The 9,842-nt window shown below is 46.5% G+C and overlaps 1 protein-coding gene and 1 long non-coding RNA gene across 3 annotated transcripts; one reads left to right on the forward strand and one right to left on the reverse strand.

Annotated features, from left to right (window-relative positions):
• Window positions 1-2,438: 2,438 nt before the first annotated feature.
• Window positions 2,439-6,486, reverse strand: LOC120430125 (uncharacterized). The gene is made up of 4 exons (XR_005607558.2): window positions 5,441-6,486; window positions 4,530-5,382; window positions 4,313-4,473; window positions 2,439-4,254 (listed from the first exon to the last, which is right to left on the reverse strand). It is a non-coding gene; the product is annotated as an uncharacterized LOC120430125 (long non-coding RNA).
• Window positions 6,487-6,622: 136 nt separating this feature from the next.
• LOC120430133 (peroxisomal membrane protein PEX14) lies at window positions 6,623-8,597 on the forward strand. 2 transcript variants are annotated; one of them, XM_039595219.2, is made up of 4 exons: window positions 6,623-7,125; window positions 7,199-7,525; window positions 7,714-8,141; window positions 8,209-8,597. In XM_039595219.2, exons 1-4 carry the CDS (start codon window positions 7,054-7,056, stop codon window positions 8,213-8,215), a joined length of 834 nt encoding a protein of 277 aa, XP_039451153.1. In that variant the 5' UTR covers window positions 6,623-7,053; the 3' UTR covers window positions 8,216-8,597. The 2 variants fall into 2 exon arrangements, with proteins under 2 accessions (XP_039451153.1, XP_039451154.1); XM_039595220.2 differs by lacking the exon at window positions 8,209-8,597 and having other exon boundaries at window positions 7,714-8,145.
• Window positions 8,598-9,842: the final 1,245 nt, after the last annotated feature.

A 9,842-nucleotide genomic window follows, 5' to 3' on the forward strand; every position in this document is an offset into this window, starting at 1 on the left:
TAGCCTCTGAACCTCCCTGAGTCTATCTGGACATGATCTGAGGTCAAAAACCTCCGGCCTCTATCTTGTTACGGCGGTAGACCCATCGGCCGTAACTCCCGGGACTCTACACAAGACCCAGAACATCACCACACATCGGTAAACTAGCCTCTGAACCTCCCTGAGTCTATCTGGACATGATCTGAGGTCAAAAACCTCCGATCTCTATCTTGTTACGGCGGTAGATCCACCAGCCGTAACTCCCGGGACTTTACAGAAGACCCAGAACATCACAACATATCGGTAGACTAGTTCCCGGACCTCCCTGAGGCTATCTGGATATGATCTAAGGTCAAAAACCACTGACCTCTATCTTGTTACGGCGGTAGACCCATCGGCCGTAACTCCCGGGACTCTACAGAAGACCTAGAACATCACCACATATCGGTAGACTAGTCCCTGAACCTCCCTGAGGCTATCTGGATATGATCTGAGGTCAAAAATCACTGACCTCTATTTTGTTACGGCGGTAGACCCATCGGTCGTAACTCCCAGGACTCCTCAGAAGACCCAGAACATCACCACATATCGGTTGACTAGTCCCTGAACCTCCCTGAGGCTATCTGGATATGATCTAAGGTCAAAAACCACTGACCTCTATCTTGTTACGGCGGTAGACCCACCGGCCGTAACTCCCGGGACTCTACAGAAGACCTAGAACATCACCACATATCGGTAGACTAGTCCCTGAACCTCCCTGAGGCTATCTGGATATGATCTAAGGTCAAAAACCACTGACCTCTATCTTGTTACGGCGGTAGACCCACCGGCCGTAACTCCCGGGACTCTACAGAAGACCTAGAACATCACCACATATCGGTAGACTAGTCCCTGAACCTCCCTGAGGCTATCTGGATATGATCTGAGGTCAAAAATCACTGACCTCTATTTTGTTACGGCGGTAGACCCATCGGTCGTAACTCCCGGGACTCTACAGAAGACCTAGAACATCACCACATATCGGTAGACTAGTCCCTGAACCTCCCTGAGGCTATCTGGATATGATCTAAGGTCAAAAACCACTGACCTCTATCTTGTTACGGCGGTAGACCCATCGGCCGTAACTCCCGGGACTCTACACAAGACCCAGAACATCACCACACATCGGTAAACTAGCCTCTGAACCTCCCTGAGACTATCTGGATATGATCTGAGGTCAAAAACTATCGACCTCTATCTTGTTACGGCAGTAGATCCATCGGCCTTAACTCCCGGGACTCTACAGAAGAATTAGAACATCACCACATATCGGTAGACTAGTCCCTGAACCTCCCTGAGGCTATCTGGATATGATCTGAGGTCAAAAACCAAAGTCACAATCGCCTACCTCATACTTGTACGGCGGTGAACACATAGGCCTTAACTTGAGGAAGTTTCGGATGACCTAGAACATCGTAAACCTTGTAAATTTGGTGTAGCTGTATAGCTGACTTCATAACGATTCCAAAACACTATAAATTTGTATAGTTAAGATGATTTTTTACAAAAATATAGGCCATGTCTCCCATATAGCCAAAATCCCATAAGCCCTGTACCTCGCATATGCAACTCTTGCGACAAAACCGAATCAGGTGGAATGATTCGTATATGCAAAGTTGCATATGCGAGGCGCTCTTATGCGAGGTTTGACTGTATATCTATTCGTACCCATTATTGGGTAACTATTGAGTTACGCGTGTTACGTAATAAAATAATAATTAAGGGAGCGAACAGATGTTTTGACAGACAGTTTAATTAATTAAATAGTAGTAAATTAACAAATAGTGAAGAAAAATTGGTGTGCATTGCTTTTATTTTCATGGATGCTTGTGAACACAAACCACACGCTTTAGTCGGTATTCTCGGTTTGGCATTCTATCACAATATTTACCTTTGATGATAGCAGTGGCTGTGTGTCAACCCATTTGCCCACGGCAATACAACACCGCTACTATAGTTAAAGTGGATTAATAATATTATTTTGTTCGGATTAGTAGACGATTAGCCGATTTTTAAATTATATATATCACGTGACCCTTCGATGAGCCTGAAAATTCAAGATATTGCTGTCTTTATCAAAACTTATGAGTAAAGTAAAACATAAGAGATCATTAAACGGTGGACGATGCTATTTAGATGAATAATTCATCTAAATTATTCACTTTATAAATATGAGGAAGGCACCAACCACCTAAAGGTGGATTAAGAAATGTTTTTTTTTTAATTTCAAATCATTCACTCATCACCCGACCAAGTTCTATTATAGTGAGTAACGCCGTTACATGACTTTCTCTTTGACATATCGCCTGAGAAATGAAGAAAATGTCAGACTGAGATGTGACAGAAATCCACACGCTTACCAAATAAAACCCAAAAAATGGTAATTATCATGATTTTTGGAGTTCAACTCGGATAACACTTTTGACGTAGACTTACGTCTTTGTCGAAGGTACTGGGGTGTCATTCCAAAAAACCCGGGCCGAAGGCCCTGGATTACTGCGTCATCCGTCAAACGCTTATATCTTCCTTCCCTCTAATCGAATCGACACGATTTATGTGCCATTCGATTCGAAAATTATTCAGCAATTTGCTATAAAACTTTCATTGTTGGCAAAATAGTTTAACTATTGAAACAATTGAATGTTTTAAAATGTTTTCAAAATGCAGAGATTTTGCAAGCAAAATGAGCGCTTCCCACTCACGGACGGGAATGTCAAGTACCTATTTTGAGGGGAAAATCATCCGAGCAACGCGACCGAGTGTCGGTCGCGAAAAAGGAGGGGAAGTAGCGGGCCGAAATCATACATAAGAACGTGCGCCAGAGCCCATTCCATCATTCACGTCTCAGACGTCGGACCGGCAGCAGCAGCAGCAGCAGCAGGAAAGCTCAGCCCAGAGCAGCAGGAGAGAGACCAGAGCAGCAGCAGCAGGAGAGAGGGACCAGAACTGGAAAAGAAGTGCGCATCGCCTTCTCGTCGTCACCGTCAGCCAGTTGCCTCTCGATGGCCGGACCGTTAGGATCTTTCGTGGTTGCTGTGGTTCGGAGGTGCTTCAATTCCCATCCCTCGTCCCACCCGGGACGAGGCATCAACAAGATGAGGCGCGCGCCTGCTGCCTTCCGCCGAAAAGCCTCTCGTGGGTCAAGCCTTGGTTGTTAAACAATCGGGACATCCAACTAGCTCGTCGCATTCGCGGCGAGCGCTTCTGAAAGATTTACGTCTCATCAAATTCTAGTGTTGAAAGAGTTGCCCTCGTCCCACCCGGGACGAGGCAGCGAGCTAATTTTAATTTAAATTTCAGGAACAAATTTTGGTCTTCGGGGGCGACGGATTGCACAGCTTTCTGAGGCTGCTCTCGCCCCCAACCCCTATGCCCCCTCTCCCCCTCCCCCCATTCGGCTCGCTAAAATTCCTTCGTCTCTTTCTTTCCTCTCTTTGCCGTTCGAATGGGTGTTCCTTCCAATATATATATAGCTAATTCTTCAAATTAATATATGGAAAACCCACATGTCCACATATCTAAATTTTACGTAAGTCTACGCCATTCCGGTTATGTCTGTGACATAACTACTTTGACTTTTTTTGGTAAAGTGGGTCGAACTGGCAAAATCATGATTTTCATGATTTGCCGAGTTCGAGCTGGGGAAATATTTCACAGGTTTAGAGGTTGCCTATCTTCGGGCGCTTTTTGATTTCTCTTTTGGGATTGAACTAAAAACTAAGTTTAAAATATATTAACAACACGGCGTTATTTTTATTTTATTATTTTAGTCGACTTCTTTAATGCTGCACCGGACAGGATCGCGTGTCTCCGCCGATTTTTAGGTTCGTTGACAAATGCCGGAAGCACGATGACGACAACAGGCGAGTTCCGGTTACCAGTTCCACTTCCTGTGTGTAGTTAAGCCCAAGCGAGGCACGATTCTGCCGCTGGTGGCGTGCTTGACCATGCTCAGGATTTTTTCCTGCTTGTACTCGTGCATCTTGCGGTTGTCCTCGGCCGAGGTCACATCCAGCTCCAGGCTTCGGCGGCTTGAACGGGCCACGACACGAGATCGGCCCGCAGTGACCGTGCCGGAACACCTTCACCGTGTGGTCCAGGTCCATGCTATCGGTCATGACGGTTTCACCTCCCGACACGTCTCCGGCATCTGGGGGCCCTGCTGGTGAAACTTGAACGCTGGCCGAACTGGCCGGAACATGCTTAAGCTACCCGCCGAACCGGTGCGAATGTGCGCTGGAAATTTTGGAAGATGTTAAAATGATCCTTGGACAATTGAGTTGATAAAACTTACTGCGCCGGTACGCGGACGTAAATCCCCAGTCGATCTGCCCACCCTGAGTCTACGTTTCGAGCCGCAGGAAGTCGATGCGGCTGCTGAGCCACAACCTTGTCCGCGGTCAGCTTGATGTTGGTGACTCCGTTGTTGGGGGTGTGCTCCGGCTCGTAGATGCCCTGAAACAAACGCACCTCAGTTAGCTGCCAACACGACTTAAGATCTACGAGCTTACCTTCAAGTTGCCGGTGGTGCCGTCCCAGAACTCGAGCCGCCCGTCGGCGCACCCGATCACGATGAGATTATCCAGAAAGTCCAGCGCCAGATCGGCGAGGTTTGGTAGGATTTCTTGCGCGCCGTACTGCTGCTAGGTCGTTGGAACTTTTCTTCGTTGTGGTTTTGTCGCAGCTGCACGGTGGTCGCATCGTATTTAGACCGGAAGACGAGAGGAAGCGGTTTCGGAGCTCCGCTCACAATCCGCCATTGCTGAGTCGTTTCTGTGAGTTCGCCGGATCGCTGGTAAACACCTTCACGTACTGTGCCGCAAAGTCAAAGAGGGACGGATCCTTGCCGGATTTCGGTTCTTGGCTTTGTTTGGACTGGTGAAGTTGAACTGAAGCTTCTTTTTCAGCCTGTAGGCGAAGCTCGTGGGGTACTGTTCGGGGTAGATTTCCTGCATTCTGGTGATGTTCGTGTTGGAGGGTTTGCCTTTGATCAGCACAGGTCCCGTTGGCGATCGTTGGCCCTCCTTGCGTTGCATGTCAAAGTAGTTGTTACGGTGGATTTCCGCCATCAGTTCGCCATTCGTCACGTCCCAAATTTTAAAGTGACCTTGTAAACAGGAACTGGCAATCATGTTTCGTCCGTTACGAGATACTCGACGCGGTGGTTGTTGACCTGGATAGCAACGCCTTCCAAGACGCGATGTTGCTAATTTGGTTCCTGCTCGTTTTCACTGTCCGCGGTCCAGCTGGCTCGCTACTCGGCGTAGTTCCGGGTGCACATACAGCGGTACAGCATCACCAACAGGTACGTGACCATGGTGCGGTGCGACTCGTTCCGTTGAACGTGACCAGCTTGCCGCCAAACTGTGAGGGGTTGAAAATTTTAGATTTTGTTTTGTGGAAGTTTATGATGGCGACTCACCCCAAAGCACGTTCCCGTTGGTCGCTTCAACCACTTGGGTGGTCGCTTCAGATCGTTGCAGGTGAACTGCGGCTGTCCTGCGAACGGGTGAACCGGCTCGTGCCCGATACTGTCCATTGCGGGGAATGTATCTAGATTGTGTGCGGTAGATGTTTTTTTCCGGGATTGTCCGAGTTGACCTAAAAACAAAAGGTTAGTTACAGATAAGCTTTATCAAGAATAAGTTTTAACAGTTTGAGGGTTGTCGAATCCGGAACGCGTACTCGGTAGGAACGAGGGATCCATCGCAGATGGTGATAAAATTAATACGAAAGGACGGGACGGTTCAGCGAACCCCGTCGCAAACCTGTGATGCGGCGATGTTGTCGTTCGGGCCAGTCTGGCCCAAGGCACATTCATGCTGGAATCCAAAAGATCTTCGGGAAGTGAGTCTTGCAGAGTATTCGTATTTTTCTGAAATATCATAAAAAAATAAAAATAAAAGTCAAACTTAACCATAAAAATCCATCCAACGCCTATCCGATAGCTCTTCCCATCTTTGCCGAAACCTGTCCACCGTTGGAAAGAATTCTCTTGCTAAACCGGCGGAAGGCAATTTATCCACCGGTTTTCGGATTCCTCTTGAAAAACCTTGTCCAGTAATCCGTCCGCCGGCGGACGGAACCTTTTCGCTATTATTGGAAGGCAATCCGTCCACCGGCGGACGGATTCCTCTAGCAAAACCTTGTGCCGTGATCCGTCCATCGGTGGACGGAACCTTTTCGCCAACATTGGCAGGTTATCCGTCCACCGGCGGACGGATTCCTCTTGCAAAACCTTTTCGCCAACATCGGTAGGTAATCCGTCCACCGTTGGACAGATTCCCTTGTCCAGTACCAGTCCAGACCGAACCTTTTCGCAACCAAAAATCCGTCCGTTTTACTTACCTGAAATCCAACTCGTAACTCCGGAGTACAAAAAATAACTAAACAAAAACATTTAGGACGAAACGTTTCAAACGAATTTCAAAAAATTCGCTAAGTCCAAAATCGCACTTTTGGGAGTTCGCTTAACTGAACTCGTTTTTTGGTGATTTTCACAGTTTTTCGAGTTCGCGAAATCACACTTTTTTAAGTTCGTTTAAGCGAACTGTCAAAAGTGCGATTTCTGAACTCCCAAAAGTGCGATTTTCAGTAACCGTGCACCGACGAAGGACCTACCTGCACCCAGACCCAGACGAATGAACTTTGAAACTGCACTTAATTCTGTTTAAACTTATTATTAACTCTCTTTAAAACGGTACTTACGAGTGATTACAAGTGACATGCTAGTTTGCTAAACTTTTGTGGCAAAAGAGTGAAACGAGGCAGTTAAAGTTTGGACAGAACTTCGCTACATTTAAGAAAGACTTTTTGTGATTTGCCGTCCATCGAGAAACTTCCCAAAGACTGTTCTTGTCCATCAATCGGGACAAAGCAGCATCTGTTTATCAATTATTGTCCAGCACCTGATAACAGCCGGATTAGCGTGACAAAGCAAGACAGAGCGAGAGGGGGGTCTGCTGCTGCCGGTGCTTTCTCGGTGTCGTGTCTTCGCCGTCAGCCAACAAGATTAATCTCTCGGTCCAAATCAACATGAGCGGGGACGGGGACGAAGCGCCACCGCAGCAGGCGATTCCGCCGGCCGTCCCACCACGGGAACACCTGGTAAGTGCGAGTGGCGATGGAGTTCTCCGCAGAGTGTTGTGATGTAAGCTTTGTGGTTGTTGTTTTCTTCCAGATCACCACCGCCATCAAGTTCCTCAACAACCCGAACGTACTGCGCAGTGCCGTGGGACAGAAGCAGGCATTTCTTCGCTCGAAGGGACTCACCGAGGATGAGATTCAGCTGGCCTGTGAGCGGGCCGGGGTGTTTAGCCGGGAGCCGGTTCAGCAGAACCACCAGACCGTCATCAGCATGGACGTGGGCACTGGCGGAGGAGGAGGAGGTGTGGCGAAGGCGAGTTACAGCGTTCAACCGCAGAGCTGGTTCGGGCGGGTTCGGGAGGTCCTCAACTCGGTGGCCGTCATCAGTGGGCTGATGTATGGCGTCTACATGTTCTACAAGGTATCTAGAAAGGCTTTCGATGCTCGAAAGGCACTTTGGTTCTATTGGTGGTGGATCAGTTAGTGGTTGCACAGCTTAGAATAATCCTTAGGTTAAGCATAATAAAGTTTATTTTTCTGTTCATGTACTCACACCTTCTGTTTGGTTTGGTTTGACCCATTTTCATTCCCCTGCACCCATCTGTCCAGAAATTCATCGAGCCCCTGCTCTTCCGAAGCAAGAAGAAGAAGCCCGTCGACGAGCAGCTCGCCGACCTCAGCCGGACGGTCGAGGGCAAGATCGACAAGCTCAGCGGCGAGCTGGTCAAGATCAAGGACGAGTTGACCCGGGTAAACCAGGCGCAATCCGCCGCCAAGGAGCTCGCCGCCTTCAAGACCGACCTGGACTCGATCAAGGGACTGCTGCTGAACCGGAAGCAGTTCGCATCGCCCAACCTGCCCATCGTGCCGCCCTCGATCCCCGCCTGGCAGCTGCAGTCCCAGTCCCAGCAGGAGGAACGGACGCCCAACAGCGAGGGCGAGCCAGACAAAATCGACGACAACGACACCGGGTCCGGGTCCGGGTCGAGCGAGAACGACGTCGTGTTGAAAAACAGCGACAGCAGTTTGGAGATTATGTAAGTTGGAGTTGAGAGATGATAAGAGTGCGTTTTAAAATAAACATTACTTCTTTTTCGTTTGCAGATCATAAACGAACGAGCGTTGAATTAATTTTGAGCAGGTGTGAGTCACGGTTGGTGAAGGTACCCGGTTCGGCAGCAGTTTTTAGTTAGACCAATAGTGTGATTTTAAATATAAATGTAATTTGGTATGCGGCAGCATACCGTGTTCAGGTATACAGAGTTAAGATACTTTACCCCCACTCTACCACCATTTTTAAGTACTTCCGTATAATTCCACGGTTTTGTGCATTTACTTGAAAGAAATTGCAAAGCTGAAATTTTCGCATTTCGAAAAGTGTGAAAATTGAATATAGACTCATGACAGATTAGACGAGGCGAGCGGGCCATAAAACGGAACGAAACGCGTAGATTGCAAAGCGATAAGAAATAAAGCATGGTTTAAGATTAAAATGTGTTTTAATCCAAGAAGACCGAGCCACGTAGCCTAGTGGTAACGCTTCCGCCTCGTAAGCGGTAGATCGGGGTTCAAATCCCGGCTCGGACTAACACAACTGGTGATCTTTTCCCTTCTGGATTCGATTGCTTAGTAAAGGGAAGGTAGTGTATCGTCACAAACTGGACCTTATCACGACACCTTAGGGAGGCGACCTATGGAATGTTAACATTAACATAAACATGTTAACATTAGTTGAGTGAAAAACTGCCACTGAATCCGCTTTGTAAATGCCGGCCCCGATACTCTTCACGGGTGTTCCCCTCAGGAACTGGGAAAGATTTGCTTTACTTTAATCCAAGATTCAGATGAAAGCTTTAAATATCACCAGGTCATGAGTTCACTCATAGTTCACTACGATTTCGCCAATTTTTTTCGTGACTTTATTATTTTTTTTTATTTGGATGAATCTACGTCAAAAGAAGTCATTTTATATCATTAGTTTTTCCATATAAGTTTCCAAACAATTTTGAGGGCTGGTCATTAGGATGCACAAAAAAATCCCCCTGCTCCACAAACGGAAACGGTTTTTTGGGTTATTTTAAGCATATGTGCAAATTTTGAGCGAAATTGGTTGAGATTAACCCATTGATACCCGAGCCTGAAGTTGGTGAAAAAATGTTTTTCATACAAAAATGACTTTTTTAATTCGCTAATAACTTTTCAGGATCGAGTTTCACAGCTTTGGTATGTTCTACAAAGTTGTAGAGCATTAAATTTCCCTTAAAAATCTCACTTTTGAGAGTAATTGGATTGAAGTAGCGCATCCTGCAGACAAAACCGTAAGAAAGTGGGGTTTTTACTACATTTTTTCGATTTTTCCCATACAAACTTTATCTTCGAGTATCAATGGGTAAATGTTGACCTATGTGGCTCCTATTTGGCCCAGAGTCCTAAAATAACCCAGGGAACAATATTCAGCTTGTGGAGCCAGGTTTTGAGAAAAAGTCCCATATTCCTGGCACCCTAATGGTCATACAAAAAGACTATATAATTGTATGAAATTTTGTTTTTTGAGAAAGGATTTTCTTATCGATTTGGTAACTTCGGGAAAGTTGTAGGTTATGATTAGGACTTTTCGGAAAAATCATAGGTACACGGAAAAATACGATTTTTTTTTATTATTCAACTTTTAACCACTTAAAGTCAAATTTCAAAAAAAAATCGAAATTGTTTGATATGTTTTAAGGGACTTAAAAATA

This window comes from Culex pipiens, chromosome 3, assembly GCF_016801865.2.
Source record: "Culex pipiens pallens isolate TS chromosome 3, TS_CPP_V2, whole genome shotgun sequence".
In the NCBI taxonomy this organism is placed as follows: Eukaryota; Metazoa; Arthropoda; class Insecta; order Diptera; family Culicidae; genus Culex; species Culex pipiens.

Coding starts and splice junctions, on each gene's coding strand:
- LOC120430133 (XM_039595219.2), top strand. CDS start 7,054: ATGAGCGGGGACGGGGACGAAGCGCCACCGCAGCAGGCGATTCCGCCG. Junction 7,126..7,198: donor TCCCACCACGGGAACACCTG/GTAAGTGCGAGT, acceptor GTTTTCTTCCAG/ATCACCACCGCCATCAAGTT. Junction 7,526..7,713: donor GCGTCTACATGTTCTACAAG/GTATCTAGAAAG, acceptor CCATCTGTCCAG/AAATTCATCGAGCCCCTGCT.